Source organism: Chaetodon auriga, chromosome 1 (genome assembly GCF_051107435.1).
Source record: "Chaetodon auriga isolate fChaAug3 chromosome 1, fChaAug3.hap1, whole genome shotgun sequence".
Classification (NCBI taxonomy): domain Eukaryota; kingdom Metazoa; phylum Chordata; class Actinopteri; order Chaetodontiformes; family Chaetodontidae; genus Chaetodon; species Chaetodon auriga.
In genome coordinates this window covers 14488769-14510000 of record NC_135074.1, presented here as the reverse complement: position 1 = coordinate 14510000, position 21232 = coordinate 14488769, and the positions used below count along the sequence as shown (strand labels likewise).

Sequence of the window (21232 nt, the reverse complement as noted above, 5' to 3'; positions counted from 1 at the left end):
CTCTGCCGGTCTTTACAGCCTGGCAGCCCATTGGGCAGAATGTGTTTTAGCCATTATCACATTGATTGTATGTAATCAGGGGTTTATTCTGCAGCCAATGAAGTGAATTACAGGTTTCCTGCCCGCCTAACACTGTAACAATTGATCTGCTCCCTGATGTGTGTGTGTGTGTGTTTGTGTGGGGTGTAAGGTGGTGTGTGTGTGTGATAGGGTGTGTATGAACGAGAAAGACAGAGAAGCGATGATAGAGTGTGTTTGTGTGAGAAGCAGAAAGGACCAGCGAGAGAGAGAGACTGAGACCCAAAGAGAGCGGGAAAGAGAGGGTGAGAGAGAGCTCAGTAGGAGGGAGAGTGGTTTAGAGTGACTGTCGCTGCGTGAGTTTTTATTTCTTATTTTATTCATTTCTCTCCCTGAAAACAACTATAATCATCGACACACTGTGAGGCGATGGAGCTCGACTCCAACACAAGCACACACACACACACAAACACACACCATGACTCCACGGCAGCACACGGATTATTTTCTCGCCGTATTTCCCTGCCTTTTAACTACGCACACACCGTACACAACGCTCATGCAAAAACACAGATTCAATTACGACTTTTCTGTGCATTTTTTAGATGCACGTGGCTGTGTTTTTTCCTGCCCTGGTCCAATAATGCAGCCACCAGGAAAAAGAAAAACACAACAGCGGTCACCTGCTCATCAATGTGCAGCTAACAAGTCAAGTTTCTGTGTGTTTTTATACACCAGGATTTTTATCACCAGCGCATGCATCGAGCTGACAAGCTGACAAGCAGTTCAACAACCCTCCACAGATAGGAGAGGGTTGAAAATGGACTAAAATTGAGAAAGAAATTGAGCAAAGAAAGAAAAATAAACAGACGAGTGTAAGGGCTGAAAAAGCAATTCAGTCTATTGATGAAATCATTCTATTCATTTGACTATGGAAATGTAAATGCATTTTTTTTTTTTTTGCTCCAGTTCCCCTCCTTACCCCATTCTTTAATTCAGTGTATTTTCTTTTCTGTATTCCATCCTTCCATAACTTTCCCAAAGCATTGCCGGTATCATCTAGATAGAATTGTGTGGGTTTTTTTCTCTCTCTCTCTTTTTCTTTTTGCTTATTGGACTGTGTGTTCTTATCAGCATCGAGAGCACAATGCTTGGTGTGATGGAAAGGTATTAGCCAACCCGTGGTAGCTACATTGTCAGCACTTCTCTCCTCTCTGTCTCTATTGCTACCACTTCTCTTTCCCCTCTCGTCTTATCCTCCTCTACTCATTTTTATCGCTTTTTCCATAGGAATTTGGTTTTTAAAATAACGTCTGGACAGTGAGATGCTTCATTCCTCTGCATGCACTGAAGTTTATCAAGGTGTTATCAAATGCATTTGTTCTTAACAGGGTAACATATATTTTAAAAGGCGTTTTGCTTTAAGCTGTAAATGTTAATGTCTTAGCTGCTCGTTTTATCTCTGTAAATTCTCTTCACATAAAAATATTGTGTTGTCGATCATATTTCGGTTGTTGGACTAGCATTTTTACATTACTAGTGTAATTCCTCAGATCTAGTTGGTATTGACAGAAGAGTCCAGCAGGTCAAGCAGCGTGAGCAGTCAGACAATCAGGCAGGTTGTAAACAAACTGAACAAAGTGTTTTCTAAACCTCTGATTTGGCAGTGGTAGGTGAACGTTAAAATGACAGCCAGTTTTAACCCTCTCCTCAGCTCTCAGCTAACTTGCGCTGCTCCATCCTCCCCTCTTCCCTCGTCTAACCCGGGGTGGGACAAAAGCAGTTTGGAGTAGTTTGTGGATCAGTTTGTGTTTATGACCGCCATCTAGTGAGGCAGTCGCACAAAGATTGTATATAATAAAAGAGCGCACACAGAAACACAGGAGCGCACGGCAAACAGCACAGAGACACACGGCGAGGCAGAGAGTAGTTGCTCTAATACGATGATTGTATGTTTGTCCCTGCCAGTTGTCAGGGAGCTGCATCAGCCCACCGCTCTAATGACAGCTTGTCATAAGAAAGTGGCCCACCTTCCTTCAACACACACCGGAAAAAAGATTCTTCTTCTTCTTCTTCTCCTCCTTCCTCTTCTTTTTCCTTTCTTTCTTTTCGAGACATCGCTCCATTCTTTCTGTCGCTCTCTGTCCACAGATCCACATATTTATCTCTCTTTCATGAGTCACTGTGCCTTCAAACAGTGAGAACTGAAAAAAAAGAAATAGGAACAAAGACAAAGAGAAAATGACAGGGATTGGGGTGGAAATGGAGACAAGGGAAGGTGGTAATCTTTCTGCCCTGTGTGTGTATGTGTGTGTGGGGGGGTGGGGGGGTTCTCTCTCAGTAAGGGAGGGGTAAATAGGACTGCTGAATATTTGATATCTGCAGAAACTAAACAGCCACTTTTGTCCCATTGCTGTAACTGTTTGAGAAACAGTGTGTGTTCAACTTTATCACAGGCACTAATTCTAAAATACAAACATAGGTGACTTAACTCAAGTTATTTATTTCAAAGCATTCAGGAAATGCTCCGACAAAATTAATTTTTGGATGAAAGTGTCCACTAGTTAGCCTTCTTTTTGTTTGATGTTGTACACAGGAAATTTTTCTGTGTGTGTCTACTTTGGTAAGTGATAAGGTTCTGCCTGAAATATAACATCTAGGAATGAGCAACAGAAGTAATTGCTCTCATGGAAATGAAATAAGAAAATTATTTATGGCAATTTGAGAAACAGAAGCTTCGTACCACTTGTCAGACATAAGACATGCCATTCAAAAAAGCAAAAATCTCATGTATGTTAGACTGTGTTGCTCTTCCACTGACGTGCGGCCAAAATGTAGAGAATAGCAGAAATAAAAAGAAACTCACAACCCCGTTCCTGCAATAGAATTAAGCAAAGCAGCTAATACTAAAATCTGATTCCTGCCCCTCTTTGTGTTTTCACTGTAATCATGTCATAACACACTGCTCGTGTCTCAGAGCTCCTTGTGAAAGGACAAAAAGAAGAAGAAACACACTCAAGCCTTTTCCTCTTTATATAAATCTCTTTAAATACCTAAAAACATACAGAATTGATTAAAAAATTGAGACCCAACTCCTTCCCTCTCTCTCTCTCCACACTCATCTGAAGAGCAGACAGGCACAATAAGACTGCTCTTTCAGCACTGAGCCGTAGTTACATAGCGCCATAATTATACTGATAACATACATACATAAATGCATTCAACCTCTCGCTCGGCACAGCGCACTGGCTGTGATTTCTTAATCTCCTTTCCTCTTCTCTCCTCTGCACGCATGTCTTCTTTTTTATTCTTTTTATTCCTCCCCCTTCGACTGCCATTATTTTTCATTTATAAGCAGAGAGAGAGAAAGAAAGAGAGAGAGCACATAGGAGAGATGTGAGTGGGAGAAAAAAGGGATGCTAGAGGAAAAGAGAGAGAGATGGAGCAAAGAGGAATGGAAAGGAAGAAGGAAAGAGAGATAGATGAGAATTTGAGAGAGAAGGAAAAAAAGCGCCTGAGATCTTTTGGCACTTAAACTCTTTCACTTAATGGTACTCAGAGGGATTGACGGTCGAAGGGAGGGGGCACAAAAGAGCATAAAGAGTGAAAAAGGAGAGATTAAATCATCACCATCACATCATCTACTTAAATGTGTCTACTCTCTTTTCTGTCGCCACTGTTTTCCCCCCCTCTGCTAGAACATAGACAACCCCGGTGCGATCTCTCACCATCCCATCACTCTTTCCCACATTTACATTTATTTCTTCTTTGCTTACTCTAGCACCTTATATACATTTTTGGCTCTCCTTCTGTCTCCCTCCATCCACTCTCTCTATCCCTTTTTACCTCCTTCCCGTTCTTGATTTGTGTCCAAACCTTTCGCAGTGTCCCCCTCACTGCAAACTGAAGACCTACCTTAGCATCAGATAAATGGATTTATAGACACAATACCACAAAGCCACGATTAATAGAGTCACTGAATTAGAAGAACCTGCGGGGAGGGGAGAGAAGAAGGGAAGAAGTGGTGGTGGGAATAAAATATATGATGAAAGGTTGGGGGGGCAAAGTATTGTACATTATAAATGTCATGTCACTTTATGAAAGGAAAAAATGGACTCAAAAAAGCGTCGAATTTCTGGTAAAGGAGTGTGTTTGCCTCACAGTGCCTGTGTAGTTTGGCTAAAGATAGAGGACAGCTTTGTCTCATCGTGCTGCTCACCAAACACATTAAAGTTCTGCTGCACATTATAAATCCTAACAATTCAGATGTGAAACTGCTGTCTGTCAGTCGGCCATCATCAATCACTGCAGCCAGCTCCTCTTTCTCTTTTTCTGCCTATTTCTTGCTATGGCTGGCTGTCTGTCTGCCTACCTGTTTTCCTCTCTGTATCCATTCCCCACTCCCCCCACCCGTCCCTCTCCCAGCCGGCTCTCCATTCTCCGTCAAGGCGCTGTCTGTGTTTTATGGGTCCCTGTAGAACAGGGATCTTTTACAGGCCGACTGGACTTTTGAAGCCCCTCGTTTAGCAGCATCCTGCCTTAATTAAAAACCCCTTTTGTGCTTTCTGCCTTTAACAATGAAATGGGAGAGAAGGGAGGGAGGGCAGGGTTAGAGGAATAGAGAGTGGTAATGCAGAGAGGATGAGAAAGAGAGAGTGGAAAGAGTTAGAGTGAGGGGGAGAGAGAGAGAGAGAGAGAGAGAGAGAGAGAGAGAGATGGCAGTGAATAGGAAGTGATAGGGAGACAGGCAGATAGATAGTAAGGTAGACAAAGGGAGGGATGGAGAGATATGGACAGAGAGAAGATAGCTGTTAATTACAACTGCCATTAACAAGACACCAGTCAGCCTCCTCAGGGAGACGGAGAAGGAAAAGCAGGAAAGGAGAGAGGGAGGGAAGCAGAACAGAGGAAGGAAGAGAAAGCAGAGAAGAACAAGAGACCAGGAGAGGAATTCAGTAACTGTTCAGCATGATTAGTCAAGATTCATTTTTTTTTCAGCATGGTTTTGTTTAGCATTTCTTCCCCTAACTTCTTCTACGTCTGCGTCTGTCAGTGTGTGCTCGAATGTAAGCGTACGAATCTGTGTCTGTGTGTGTGTGTGTGTGTGTGTGTGTGTGTGTGTGTGTGTATGTGAGCATCATGTATGTGTGAGGCTGTCTGTGGGATGATTGAGCAGCAGAGAGCCTGCTTACTGATTACCTTCATGTAGAACAAGCTGCTATTGACTGGAGAGTGACGGATGACCGTCGGCCCCGAGCATGCGTATGTGTTTGTGTGACTGGGTGCTACTATAGATGCTTCTCAGCTACTCTCTTTTCCACACGGTTCCCCTAATGAAGCACATTCTGTTTATTTTTTATATTTAAGTCTCTCACTCTTTTATTACGTCGTCCCTTCTGTCTCCATACGCACAACTATCATTCCTCTCAAGAAAAGAATAACAAATGTGATGGATGGATTGTGTGCATACGTCTGTGTGTCAGGCTCAGTGGAAAAATACAAATCCATCATAGAAAGTGACAGTGAGGAAATACAACATCATAACAAATTATTGCTGTAAATGGACTTTCAAAAACGGAGTTTCTTTCATTGAACGTTAACTGTGTCAGTTTTTCTCTTCTCTACTTCTGCCTCACGTTTTACATGTGACATTTTCTTGTAATACTTTCTACCTCTTCTTTGTCTAATTGTTCCTGTCTCTCACCCTCAGGCTTCTCTGCAGAATGTCCAGTAAGGAGCGCCACCTTGAATCCAACTGTCCGTCCTCTTATATAAAGACTGAGCCGTCTAGTCCTGCCTCCCTGACTGACAGTCTAAACCATCACTCCCCCGGTGGCTCCAGTGACGCCTCAGGCTCCTACTCGTCCACGATGAACGGTCACCCCAATGGCTTAGACTCCCCAAGCCTTTACGGCTCCAACGCAGGACCCCTGGGTCCTGCTGGCGGTCCCGGATCAAAGCGTTATGAGGACTGTTCATCAACTATTGGGGAAGATTCACAGATTAAGTGCGAGTACATGTTGAATTCGATGCCCAAGAGGCTGTGTCTGGTGTGCGGGGACATTGCATCAGGGTACCACTATGGAGTGGCATCCTGTGAGGCCTGCAAGGCCTTCTTCAAACGCACCATCCAAGGTTGGCTTCCATTTTGACTTTCTGTCCATAATTATGTCTCTATGTACGTCTCTCTACATATCTGTCTCTGTGCCCATCTCTTACTGTATCAGGTGTACCATCACAGATTTGCTTTCTAATTGTCTTCATCCTTGTCTTCATGGAAACTTTGAGTGTCTGTGTTGTTTTACATCAATATTTGTTAAAAACTGTCGACATTATTAGAAGCTGTGGTCTGTTGATGGCAGGCCTTTAAAGCTGTCAAGAAATGTTTTTCTAGTAATTGTTATTTGATTTCTTCCAAATTTGCCTTTATGAGAATATAAAAGGACATAAATACATTACAGCAAAATAACACATTACAGGGTTGGCTGAGGGGGACCCAACATGAGAAGCTGAAGAGGGTTTTTCTACATCCTTCTTTAAAAGGCACAGCCTGTCAAAGAAATATTGCACACAAACTGTAGCACCAAAAACATAAACTCTGATTTTTCGACATGAAGTTCATACACACATAAACACACATGAAGTGCACTCTGTCCCACGTGCACATACACCTGAGCCATTATGCTAGATCCAGGATATATGATGAAAGCCCCGGGCCAGATGTGAACCCAGATTTTTATATGGTACATGTATCCTCCTCTGTCTGCTAAGTGAGCCACCAGGACACCCACCACAGTCTATTTTTTCCTCTGTCCTTCACCATTTCTCTTCCTGTCATGCATGCACATACACACACTCGCTTAAAAGCATCCAATCAGGTCCATGCATGCACACCATGCACATCAATTGCAAGACACACCCCCCTTTCACCCTCAACCTTGACTTCTTCTTCATCAACAGCAAAGAGTAATTTCCAGGTAGTGTTTGCATTCACAGATCTAGCTGCTTATGCTTCACAGCAAGAGTGTTAGCTATAAGCCTGTTGTCTAGGAGATAACGTAGTGTCAGAAGAAGGTCAGAGGTTATGTCTGGGGGTCAGGAGTTCAGGTTATGGGGTAGAGGAGAGAAGGGATAGAGCAGTAATCCACATGATGAGAAGAGTACCAGGAATTAGGCTCAGTAATCCTTTGCTTGTCTCTTGTTCAGGGTGGAAGTCATGCAGGAAGTGCACAGGTATTCATCCCCTCCAGTTTTGTGGATATTCAAGTCACACTCAACCTCTCAACTTGATCACCATTTTGTCCTTCATTTACCCTTGTAAGCACAGCACAGGTCATTCTGACAGACAACCAATTAGTCATAAAGGGAGCCAGTAAGTCATCCATTTGTTCATTAATCCACCCAGTTCAATGCTAATGCAGCCATTCTACTTTCAAATAACTTATATCACGGATAGAGCACAAAATCTACGACTTGACTGATAAATTTGTTGGGTTTTATGATGGTTTTCACGTGTTTCTCTCCACAGCAAGCACACCTAAGCAGATACTTACCAAGCTATTTGTCTCTTTTTTGATAGTTTACGGGTAGCAAAGGAGCTCTGTGGCCAAATTATTGGCTTGTGTTCCATGGGATTTGTTGACAATAAGAAAACAAATATGTAATATCACCTTCAATAATCCATTAAACATAGGTATATGAAGCTTTTTAGGTTGGTTTTTTGACCTAATGAGACAGCCTTCTTTTCAGTCTTTATGCCACTGCCATAACCAAAGCTACCAGTCAGCTGGCCAGCCAGCTGTCATCGATCCACCGAGTCAGTCAGTCAGTCAGTCAGTCATATCAGACAGGATTCATCTATCTGCGTTTTCATCCATCCACCTATCTGCCGCTGCTTTCTTTTGCCACCGATAAGCAGCTTTCCCAGTAAAGCCCCAGAGAGAGAGCGAGACACAGGGAGGTCGAAATCTTACATCCACTAGATGGTCACCACTACCTAGAGATGACCTGTATGTGTTTATTATGGGATGAGATCAGGACACGGTGCAATCTTCACAAAGAGATTGCAGCACACACATACAGAGATAAAGGCAGAAGCACATTCACACGGACACCAACACACATGCACAGACAGTCGCACACACGACTTTGTAATCACTCTGTGTATAGATTTAACCCTTACTTCATCTGTCATGGCTGTAGTGTCTATTAGTTGACCAATTCCACATGTCTCATTTCATTTTGAGGGCTTGTTAAAGGTTACATAGGTGAGGACACAGTTACAGATTAAACACAAGGGCTCTGCAAAACGTGTAGATATGATGCCATGTTGACAGTAGAGCCTCTTCGAAGTATGACCTTGAATAGATTTAAAGCAATGCTCTGTCCCACCTCTCTCTCACTCCCTCATTTTCACTCTATTTGTAATCCTCCCTTCTCCTGTAGTGGACATGTTGCAGATCAGGAAGGCTCAAGTTTAAGGTTATGGGTCAAGACTTTGGCAAAACTCGTTACAGGACTGTCACGAAAGGCCTTTCAGCTAATGGATGGGAAGCCATATTGAGACTAGAGGCCACCAAGGCGATATAAGTCACAGCCATTATTTTGCATTTTTTGCAGTCAAAATTAAGATTTAATTCGTGGATGTTTATTAAGAATTTTCTAATAGTCAATTTTGAACGGAAACAACTTGCAATTAATAAAGCAAATCTATCAGTGTGAGCCCATCAAACTTCAGTTTTATCAATATGTATGCTACAGTACTTCTGTTAATGTTTGTTTGGGCACAGACTGAGCAGTCTTGGATCCACTGGAACAAATGGGTCATGACATTATCTTTGGCTACCACACAAGCCAGCCACATCCACAGATCGTGTGGATGTGTGCATTACCCTGTGTGTCTGTGTGTGGGCTTGTGTTCATCCATGTAAATGAGTGCAAGTTCATGTGTATGTCCATGCAGATATGCCTGTGTTTATGTGCAGTTGTGTGTTAGTGTGTGTGTATCTTGGCTGGAAAGCAGGGCCAGCCTCAGATGGGCAGCAGCAGACATATTGGTATGTTTCAACCCATTAGCCAATAAAACCGCAGGTAATCACCAAAAAAACACCTCCAGCTGGACAGGGAGGAGAGCATGGGGTGGGAGAGGAGAGGAGAAAAGAGAAGAGGAGTGGAGAGGAGAGGAGGTGTGTACACCGGTTTGGATAAAAAACAAGTTGAAACAAGGAATGAGAGAAAGAGAGGAGAATGAAGAGGGTGGATTGGGCACATGGATGTAGGAAGGAATTAGTGGTGTGTGTGTGTGTGTGTGTGTGTGTGCGTGCGTGTGTGCGTGTGTGCGCCACAGCATGGAGGAAGTGGCTGTGGCAGCTGCTGTTTCTGTGGCGTCAGTCCAGCGACACCTGACAACCTGCATCTATCACTCCCTTATTGAGAGAGAGGGATAAAGGGGAGTGAGGAGGAGGCCAAAGTGTGGGAGAGGGAGGGATAGGCCAATGAAATGGGAAGAGGAAGACAGCAAGAGGGACAAAGAAAGGTGGATGAGAGCAGGAAAGAGGAAGACGAAATATGTGACGGTGATGTAGAGCAAAGGAATGATTGTAGTGAAAATGGTTGGTGGGACGATCCAGCGATAGTCCAGCTCATAGTGACTTAAAGAAAAACAAATTCCTCAATAGCTCAACAGTTTTAAATGTACAAATGCATATCAGCAAGTTATTTACATGTAAAGTGGTCAGGGGCACCTTGGCGAATCACTGGGCTAAGATCATGCCATGTACCTGCAGTGTGTTCGAATCTGGTGCAGAAACCTTGTCCCCTTCTCACCTCTGTTGCTTTCTACCTATATATTTTCTGTTGCTCCCCAGTTAAAACTATCTAATAAAGAGCCAAGGTAGCAAGAAAAGAAAGCAAATGGAAGGGAGAGGCTGAACTGATGTCAAGACAAAGTTAGAGTTGTAACATAGGTAAAAAGAGATAAAAATAGCGACAGCTCAAGGAGTATGGCAGGCCAAAAGCACACACACACACGTCACATTTCACAGCCTGCACAATGGTGGTCAATTGTCATGCAGCAGGTGGACATACACACACATCTCAAAGGAGATTGCAGGGGATTTGAGGCCCTCATATATCCCCCTCACTCACACCAACGCACCTGTACAAACTCGCATGTTATACATAGAGGCTTCCAAGAACCTCTCTGCTCTAAGCCCACCCCAGTGCACAATAAGACACATAAAGGCACACACACATACACACATGCACAGAGAGCTATGCCATTCTGATGTAAACCCTTCTTTTCTAATTCATACCCTATTCCCTCACTCTGAAGAAGGGTGTTTATGTCTGTGTGTGTGCATACAAAGAATCTACAGCCACATGACTTATGTCACACCTTTATATCGACCTGTAATCTATGCCTACAGTACCTAACCCCTTTCTGAATATGTACAGTCTGTAATATCAAGTACCCTTTATGCAAATATGCGAGTATTAAAATCCATCACACTTTTAGTTGACCTAATAATCACTGTTGAGTTGAGGTACTGTAAATTCAGATTTCACAAACATTGTTATATCTGTCATGGATGTCACTTTAATCAACAAATAATATGCAATATTATCACCGCCCATGGATGCCCACTTCCACAGTAGCACTCAGTATCTGTAGCTGTCAGCGTTTTTTTTCCCAGTGAGGATTTAGCACATTTAGCGTTAGTGCTGCAGACCTATAAGTGACTCTTTACTGCAGTTATCCATTTAGCAGCACTTGCCTGTTAAGCCCTCCACGAACAAGGCCTTTTTAGTGACCACCCATTAACCCACGCAGATTCTGTGTCAATAGCACATTTAGCCCTAACGCTAGGTAAGTGTCCCTCTTAACTGCTGAATTAGTCTGCTCCTCCTGTATCATCAGCATGTAAAGGTTGGGTGTAAGCTAACTAGTCCCATTAATAGTATCCATTAGACTGTAAGGGTTCCCCCATCATTTAGCATGTTTAGCCTTTAACTAACAAGGCTGTTTAATGAGCATCATGTTACCCATTAAGAAGTGTTGATGCATTTAGCCTTTTCCCAAGCTAACTAGCCCCCTTAATCAGCCCAGTAATGAGAAAACATCCTCTCCACAGCAGCAGTCAATAGTAATCACTGTTTGCTCTGTTTCAGTGGGAGATGCATTGGCTTGCTGGGGTACTGTAGTTGTCAGGTGGGCACAGGAGGAAGGGAACAATGGGCTTTCTGGTTCAAATCTCAGCACAGTTCATACTACAGATAAATAAACCTTCCTGAAGAAATAAAGTTGTTTGAACAATTCTGTAACAGTCCAAACTGTCCTAACAAATCCATAACTGTGTTTTGCTTTAGAACTGACTGGAAGCAAATTATTAAGCAGAGGAAATGAGCAGGACTGGTGGGGACTGAAGCTGAGAATGAGAAAACAAAACAGCCGAATAAAATGGGAGTGAAAACAGGAGGCACGGTAGTCTGTTAGAAAAGGGTCTTATTTAGACATACACTTAAAACCTGAGTTGAAAAATAGCAAAGACAAAGAACATATGATAATAAAGAAGTAGGAAGATATAAAGAGAGACTGACGAAGCATGGTGAAAAGGAAGGGAAACAAGAGAAAGATATTATTAAATATTGAATGCGTAGTGGTGTGTTCGAAATGCTAATTGGTAAGTGAGTTACCCACAACAAAGAGAAAAGACATAGAGGCAGTCGCCAACTCCAGGCGTTGTTTTTGCTGGCAAAGGATGTGAAGTTAATAGACTTAGATCAGTTAATAATCTTAACCTCAGCTCTACACCTGAGTGTCACCATGAGTGAACCGCAGCTAGTCACGCAACCTCAGCTTGCTCTCACAATGACATATGCACGTTTACTGTATATTCATGTAGTGCCAGTTTTTTAAATGGAGTGATAAGTTCATGAGGAATTTGCTCTGTGCTGTATATGGCCACCACGCCAACAAAGGGCCCTATGTCTGTGCTGAGTACTAGTGTCTAACAGTCTGTCTGTCCTCCTGTCTGTTGATGTGTCTGTCTAAAATGAGACCTTCCTTTCTGTCTTCCTCCAACATGTCTACACACAGGCAACATTGAGTACAGCTGTCCAGCCACCAACGAGTGCGAGATCACCAAGAGGAGACGCAAGTCGTGCCAGGCCTGCCGCTTCATGAAGTGTCTGACTGTGGGCATGCTGAGGGAGGGTAAGGGAAAAGGTCTCTTCCTTATCTTTCTCTGTTAACCGTGCTACACGTAGCATTTTAAAGCCTATTAAATGTGTTTATTTATCCGGTTAATAGAGGCCAATGGTGATGAGGTCAGCAACTTCTACCAGCCTCAGTACAGCATTCTGCATCACATACCAATGCATTATATTTAGGAAGTGATGAACCAGATTTATTTATGGCTCCAAGAGATGCTGTTTTAAAGAATGAAACAGTAAAAATGATCGCCATTTCACTTCACAACACACGGCGAAGTAAATGTTGCAGGTATGGAAACATTAGATCAAATCTGTTGATTCTGGCTAAAGATTCAGTCAGTACATTCAGAGGACCACTACGAGAAGTGCACCAACATGGTGTCATTGGTTTATGGAATATTATACCAAGAGACAATGCTACATGTAACACTTCGAAGAAAGTGCTAATACTTCTTTTATATGCAGTATATTGTAATCTGTTTCTGTTTGCATCACATTCCTCTTGTTGCCTTCTCACTTCCATCTTTTAGATCCACATATGTTCTTTCTTACCTCATTCTTTTCTCACCATGACCTAATATTGATATATTACATATTTTCACTTTTCAATTCCACTTACACAAGTTACATTTAACAGTTTCTAAGGACACGTGCTCTCACAAAGACCCTTGTTTCACATTACCAAAATGAGATAAACATAGAAATTACTGGATAATTGCAGCACTCACACTCAGCAGTTGTTCAGTGGTGAAGAAAGGTAAAAAAAAACAAGAGATATTATCTGCCCCCACACCACTTTGATTAAATACACTCACTCTCTCATTTTCACACTCCCTTGTTGCCTCTGCCTCTTTCTCTCCCTCTCGTCTGCCCAACTCTGACCTTTCTACTCCCACTGCACTTCCAACGATGAAAGGAAGGAGAGGAGTGGCAAGGGATGAAGAGGATGGCCGATAGAGGGAGAGAGAGACAGAGGCGTAGTGGGAGGGGGAAGGTGGGAGAAAGCTAAGGGGAGGGAGGGAAGAAGGGAGGGAGAAGAGATTGATTTATAGGAGCAGAGGAGAGGGACCAGGGGAGGATGAGAGGCAGGGGGAGGATGGTTGAATGAAGCAGAAAGTGTGTGAGAGAGAGAAAGGAGAAGAGAGGAGGGTCAAGGTTGTAATTGATGGGAGACCTGGCCTACGCCCCCTTCCTTACAGTGGTCAGGGAGCGTGCCTCTGCCGACGCCTGCCAGCCCTCCCTCCATCCATTCCTGTCTTCTTCGCTCCCTCCAGTTCTCCCACTCAGTATTATTGTACTGTTTCTGTTGCTTCTCTTATGCCTTATATCCATCCATTCTCCTCTCAACCATGTTCTCTCCGTCCTGTTGGCACCCTGACGCTCATCCATACCTGCTGGTTCTCACCCACTCAACATTATTATATGAAAGCATGACGGTTTGAGGTAAACAGCTGTTGTCCCATATATGCACTATGAATTTTCTGCACAAAAACTATGACAAAGCAACGTGATATGACCCATTTTTCACAAAGAAAAGTGTTATTTTTGACTGAAACTACAGTTAAACTTTCAGTAATTGAATATAATTAAATACAAATATTGGTTGTAGAAAAAAGGCTAAAATTACAAAAGAAAAAATCAAAATGAGATATCTAGATTGGAGTTTTGCTCTGTTGTGGGAAACACATACAAAAACCAGAGCTTCAGACACTCACAAAATTCACAGATTTCACTGCCTCCAACAGCACAGTTTTACTTCACTGTAAAAGGACGCTCATCTCTCTCTCCTCTTTCTCTCTCTGTCTTTTTCCACACACACACACACACACGCACACACACACACACACACACACACACACTTCCAACAAGCTGCTGTCGTAGCGTTTGTTCTCCCAGTTGATCTGACATAGGCAGAACCTATGTCTCATCTCCTGTTTTGTGTCGCTTATGTGTGTGTGGCCACAAACACACACACGCACACGTGTAATCACATGTATTATTGGCAGCTCCAACAGTCTCACAGTTCACAAGGCTCAGACTGCATCCTCCTCTTGGACACAGAAACCACGTTGCCCTCATTATTAAAACTCCAAACAAAGCCATCAGCTGCAAGAGAATATTTTTTAGTGGTCATTTCCTTTCAATGCTAGACTTTTAAATACATTGTTACCTTTATTTTCTTCAGCAATGAATGAACGAGAGCGGTAGACATGCTATTGATTTTAACTCTTCAGGACTGTGGTTTCCCACTAAGCCAATAAGGGAGCAGAGCAGTAGCTGCCTTTTCTTGCTGCTGCTTCCCTGTTCCACACACATACATTATAGACACACACAAACATGCACACGCACACACCGAGGCCTACATATATATATATCAACCTGACAGACCACAGCCACCCCATTTGTTGTGCTGAGTGTGAATTTAATACAGGGGGTCCCGCTCTACATATGAATAAGGGTCATTTAGAAAATTGATACATCTCATTTTCACTCTTTTTGAAGTGGGAATTTTTGAAAAAGATCAATAACTAGAAGAAGGATTTAAATGTGTCCCTTCACCTTTGCTTTATTCTGCTCCAGATGTTAATTTAGAATATATCATTTGTTGTCAGCTTTAAAGACCAAGTGCATTGTGCAGGTTCGCGAAGTATCTGCTCAAACATCCCCTTAAATTATTGTCTTTAAAAAGAATCCCAGAAGCCCATTCGAATGCAGCGGTGTCACCCAACTCAAACCAAACCAGTTACCAATAAAAATCTTCAAGTCTGGTGATTATTTCATTTACCAGGTAGTGACCACATCAATTAATGTGTGGATTATTTCATCCTTAGCAATACTTTGGTACATCATGTTGATTGACATTTTACTCTAGACCAATAATAATGGATCCTTATAAGACCAAATTACAGAATGATATTATGATACTACCTGGTTAAACATTTTAACACTCCCAACCACAATCCTTTGCACGTAAGACATTTAAGAACATTGCCTGCTCTGTTTCATGCCACCCTTCTGGGTAGAAGCATCGTTGCCGCCAAATTACATAGATGATAATGTTAAGTGGCTACATCAGTTAGCATCAAAGCTAACTGGGGTTGTCAGGGGCTAGCTCACGGGAGAAAGGTGAAGATAAAGTGGTAAAGGTGGAGTGGGAGTGGGGTGGAGGACATGGAGTAGAGTGTGTGTGTGTGTGTGTGTGTGTTTGTGTCTGTGTGTCTGTGTGTCTGTGTGTGTGTAGACGCTGTAGTTTACCCCTCAGGGCAAGATCTGCCTCAAATTAGCTTTGTCGCCCTGGGAGACAGAGAGGGTGAGATGAAGAGCAAGTGAGGCAGCAAGGAAGTGTGTGTGTGTGTGTGTGTGTGTGTGTGTGTGTGTGTGTGTGTGTGTGTGTGTATGTGTGCGTGTGTGTGTGTGTGTGTGTGTGTGTGTGTGTGCGTGGGTGGGTGGGTGGGTGGGTGAGTGAGACGGAAAGAGAGGGGAGAACAAGAGGCCAGAGGGTCAGTAAACGGACTCAGAGTGAAGCCTCTTCTTCACACATTCTCTTAAACACACACCTGATCATGTGAATACACACACTCAGGCCTGTCTGTGTGGAATATTGAATGTTTCTCACCCAGAGGAGAGGAGAGAAGTAAATGAGGGGGGTTTGGGGGGAGGTGGACTGAAGGAATGAACGAACATGGGGCACCCACCCACCAATATGTAGCAGCTAATTTCTGGAGCGAGGCAATTAAAAGGCCTGACTAAATTATGAGAACTTTCCCTCTGGCAATGGCTGTCTGTCCATTTTTAATGAGGTCATAATGATGCGTCAGCTGAAGACTGAAAGGTCACGGGGCGGAGCTTACATCTGCCTAGACAGGGGGGAGGGGGGTGAGAGAGCATGAGTATTATAGCAGGTAAATATGCAGGTAAATATTTGAAAAAGGAAAAGGCTGAAAGAGATTTTGAACAAATGCTGTTTGTGTTTATCTATTTTACAAGTTAAAAACAAAGGTAGTAGCAAAGGTAATAGCACTGTAGCTATCACAGTTATTTCTATTTCTCCACAACTGGCACGACAAGACAGATCTAATGCATTCAAATTCAGCAGTAATGCATACAGTTGTCATGAACAGAATACAAAACACAGATCAGACATTTGAACATGAAAGGCTTTGGCAGAGGCACACAGTCCAGGAGCCAGCAGTGTTCACTATGCATGTATATTGTACATATGGTCATATTGACAGATTTGCTCCCTTACAACATAACAGCTTTGATGATGGCACGTCTGATGAATCATGGTTAAACAGACAGAATGTGTTGAAGCCACAACCAAAGCCTCCATCTCTATATTGGCGTAAACGGCCAGCTGGATTCAGATGGTAGACTACTAGAGAGACAAGTCCACAGACCGCAAATATAAACCTTGGCATACTGCCCTCACACACACGCACGCACGCACACACACACACACACACACACACACTAACAGCTCGTGCCAACTTTGGCCGTGCTCCCCATGGCCTCTAAGACCTAATGAGTGAGATCGGGTGGAAGGCCGCAGTCTGTGTGAGTGTGTGTGTGTGTGTGTGTGTGTGTGTGTGTGTGTGTGTGTGTGTGTGCGTTTGGTGTGTACATACAGCTGGTAGTGTGCATCATAACTCTCTTCATACCTCAACAGTCCTGACTGCAGCTATCCAATCTCATTGCTGCACACACATGCAGTCATACACACCACACTCAGGATGACTGGCCAACACATGTTCACATGCAGAACACACAAAGACAATTTGTCGCTCATCAAGGACACATTTCTTGAATGATGTCATGTAAAAAAAAAAGATGAAATAACAAGGAAAACCCGGTTTGTGGGACAACAGAGAGGAGTGCAAGAAGAAGGGACGAAAGAATGAAAGTGGAGGAGGGGAGAGCGACTGATGAGGAGAGGGACAAGAGGAGAGGACGAGGAAACAGAGGAGGGGAGTGCCAGACAACTGGTGGCGTCTGGTGTTCCCCCATGGGAAACTTGTAGCTAAATCTGGCCCTGTAGCGTCTGTCCTAAGCGAGTGTGTGTGAGTGTTTGTGTGTGTGAGTGGCATCTGGTTGCATCCCAGCTAGAAAGGAGCGATAATGGAAATACTGTGAGAGATCTGCCTAAGTGGTCCGCTCTCCTTCACATTTTCTTTCTGTTTGTCTTGAGAGGAGACAAGATGTGGCAGGCAGACTGTTTGGGAACAGCAATGCATTTGACAGAGGACAGAAACTAAGTGTAGCGATTGTTTTAAGTGAGATTTGACAGCACACAATAGCAGTGCTATCAACAGACGCACAAATAAGCGTAGTATCAAAAGTCAGAAGAAAACAAAGTGTAGCCTTGAGTGTAAAATAATACCCTCATCGCAGTAATGTTGGATGTATCATAGTTAGTATAGTTATATTTTCAAAAAATGGCCTTAAAAGAAAAAAGGCCATTAATGTGGAAAAGGCAACATTTTCATAGGGACCTCACATGGTCTCACACACATGCCTACATTCACACAAACACACACACACACACATATTCACACACCAGTGACAGCCACCTGCCCGCTGCCTCAGGCAGTGCTGTTCTGATCTGTTCTGGTCTAAACAAACGTCACTGCATGACATTACACACACTTTCCTCTTAACCTCCCCTCCACCCCTCTCTCATGCTCTCTTTCTTTTCACTCTCCTCTCTTTCTTTCAGCTGCCTTGTGTCATTTTCTTAGATTTGAGCATAAAAACGTTTACCAACGTGAAAGAAAAACAAACAAAATAATCCCTGATTTGGTATTCCTGCAGCTAAATATGAACATCTGTTTTCTTTATCCTGATATTTCTTATTGTACCTCACATGCAGAAGACAGAGACACACACTCACACATTAGATTTAAATGGGTCTGTTGTCTCACTCAATCTACTCGACCATCAGTTCTTAAACCCACATAGCAAAACCTTTTATGTTATTACATCAGCACTGTGGTTTCACTCACACACACACACACACACACACACACACACACACACACACACGAACACTCACAAATACACTCACAGAAACATAAGGTGATAACCTGGTCTAACGTGGAAGAGAGACTTCAACCCTGTTACAACTTCAATTATCATAAAACTCCAGTCTCTCTCCTCCTCTCTCTCTCTCCCTCGTGTCTCTGCCCCTTTAAACGCTCTCTTCCTCTTGTCATCCCTGTTTCTCTTTGCAGTGATCAACAGAAATCAATCATTTTATTTGTCCTCCTGCTTCTCTCTCCACGCTATCCTTCACTCCTGTCCTCGCCCTCTTTCATTCTCTCACTCTCTTATCATATCATTGACCATCTGAAATCAATCCATTTTGTGTCTTCCTCTCCGCTTTTCCTCTCTATTCTGCCTTTCTCTTCCCATGCTCGCCGCTCCTCTCTTCAAAAGCACTTAGGTGTCAAAGGCATTTCACTCACAATCCCTCACTGTTCAAACACACACACACACACACACACACACACACACACACACACACACTGACACAGTGCAGTGTAAAATCTATGCTGATGTGATCAGCGCAGATCGTGCTATTGACAGGCAGCAATATTCCCACGATAGGAATGATTCACCTTCATCGCCGTCACTGTGTGTGTGTGTGTGTGTGTGTGTGTTTGTTTGTTTACATATATGGCAAAAGTGGTACATGTATACAAGTGTGAATGAGAACAGTATGTATGTGAACACATTTTTTTATTTATTTATTTCATGGTAAAAAACGCAGTGTACACACACTGTGCTCCATGTACGTAGAAGCAGTGGAGTGAGTAGAGGTGTGCTGTTAGTTGACATAATAATTAAAGCTTATAATTAAGGCGTATAACCTCTGTGGGCTTCTCTCTGTTGCTTTCTTTCATGGATCTTTCCTTTTCTCTCGTTATTCTACTCCTATCTCATTTTCTTTTATAAGCCCTCACTTCATCCTTCCTTTTCTCTCTCATTTCATTTATTTCTCATTCTCTTTTCTTCTTTTGTGTACTAGCCCATCCATTACTCGCCCCTCCCCTTCTCCTCTTATTTCACAAGCTATACTCTATTCCTCTTGCCTCTGTTCTCTTTTTCCTATACTTCTATACTTTCTTCTATCATAACCTTCCATTAATGCATTTTATCATTTTTTAGCAAAATTTTATTTCCGTTCTCTCGTCTTTTTATTCCATTTCTTACCCGTTCAATTATTCTGTTCTTCCCTTGCCTTTTCTTTTTCCACCATTTTTTATTTTCGGATCCTTACATTTTCTCTCCCCTGACCCTTTTCCCCTACTCTCCTCCCTTCATTCCCTCCCTCCTCACCTCTCTTTCCCATTCTTTACGATTTGAAGGCTCATTTGTTAAGAGGAGGTACAGCACTCTCACTCTCCCCCCCAGCCTCCTCCTGTCTCTTTTTTTGTGGGCTTTGGAAATATAATTTTCAATTTTTAATTTGATTCATTTAGATTTGATCATTAATCAGTGGTGAGAGAGAGTTAATTTGGTGGAAAATAGATGAGGTAGTTAGAGAGGGCTCTTTATAAAGTGATCTCAGCAGAGCAGTGGGTGTTTTAGGTGTAAGGAAAAGAGAAAGAGAAAAATTGAGAGTCTGCATGTGAGAGTTTGTGTGTGTGATGGGGAAAAGTGTGCAAGCAGTAGAAAGTGATATGAAAGTGTGTGTGGATTGACTGTTCATTGACTTGTGAATGTAGAATAAAGAAGTGTTTCTGAGTGGCCTGTCAGCATCTGCCAATCTCAGTGTTGTACTTTACACTGAACAAAGGGTGAATTACTCTGTGTCACAAAGGCAAAACACTCCCCCTAAATAGGGGAAGAGCTGGTTGTAGACGCTTGCATCGCGTCAGGTTGACTGCTCCCACTGGTAACAGTACAGCCAGAGCTGTTTTCTTCTGTTTTGATACCTGCTGCCTTTTTAAATGAGTGGCCAGGCTGGTGGTGCCACTCAGATATATGATGGCACAGGGCTCAACAGGAGGTGTATCTTAAATGGATGCCACAGTACAGACATGGGAAACAGAGTTTACTTTTGACTCCTGAATCAAATGTTAATAGACATATTACTGAGACACACTTAGCTCATGATTTGAAGGTGAAAGTGTACTTTTATTTTCGATATCTGTTAGAAAATGTTTACATACAAACAGCACCTCTGTTCACCCTCTGTCTGAAACACAAGTTTTAGTGCCTGCCTCTCTAACCAAAAAAAACTCAGTCTGCTCTGATTGGTCAGCTCTCCTTGGTCTGAGCAGACACCACCCACTGTGTTTTTGGGTAAGCTCTGCCAATGTCTTTGCACCCACAGCCGTGCTGAGGCGTGGGCTGCGAGCATTTCTCAGTGGATTGAGCGTTTCGTCACTTTCACCGTATTCATGCAGCGCCTGGACTAGCTTTATAATCAAATATGGAAGTCTCACTTTCTACACTATGGAACCTTTAAGCTTCTCCTCAAACCCTTTCTTTAGTTTTTCTTCATCCTCCCCATCCACACATCATCATCATCAACAACAGCATCTACCTTTTCCCTTCCTGTCTGCTCTCTCCATCTCCCTCTCCTGTCCTGACCAACCACTGACCCAGGTAGTGACTGAGCAATCAGCTTGCTGGGGCTTACCCAAACACAACATGAGGGTGTGGGTTAGAGAAACATAGATGTGCGATTATGTGTGTGAGAGAGAAAGCACAGAGTGGGTGTTTGAGTGGGTTTGAACCCCCTGGAGTTAAGAGTTTCTTGACCGTTTGTTGACACTGCCCCACCCCCACTGTACCTGGACTGTCAGCCCTTCTGTCTGCCTATTTCTGTCTTAAGCACACACACACACACACACACACACACACACACACACACACACACACACACACACACACAGGTGCATGGTCCGTTCACTGTGTTAGCTGCTGCACAGGCTAGTTTGAGGTTTTTAAATGACTAAATTTCCATAGGAGAATGTGTGCACTCAAAGCAGCC

At 43.0% G+C, this 21232-nt stretch overlaps 1 protein-coding gene across 4 annotated transcripts in view; it reads left to right on the top strand.

The window, feature by feature from the left end:
• esrrga (estrogen-related receptor gamma a) overlaps positions 1-21232 on the top strand; it is a 78596-nt gene that overhangs the window by 18958 nt on the left and 38406 nt on the right. For all 4 annotated transcript variants that reach the window (XM_076724228.1, XM_076724238.1, XM_076724219.1 and 1 more), the window contains exons 3-4: positions 5729-6153; positions 12116-12232. In XM_076724228.1, coding sequence (XP_076580343.1) covers positions 5729-6153; positions 12116-12232 — 542 coding nt within the window. The remainder of the gene's footprint in view (positions 1-5728; positions 6154-12115; positions 12233-21232) is intronic.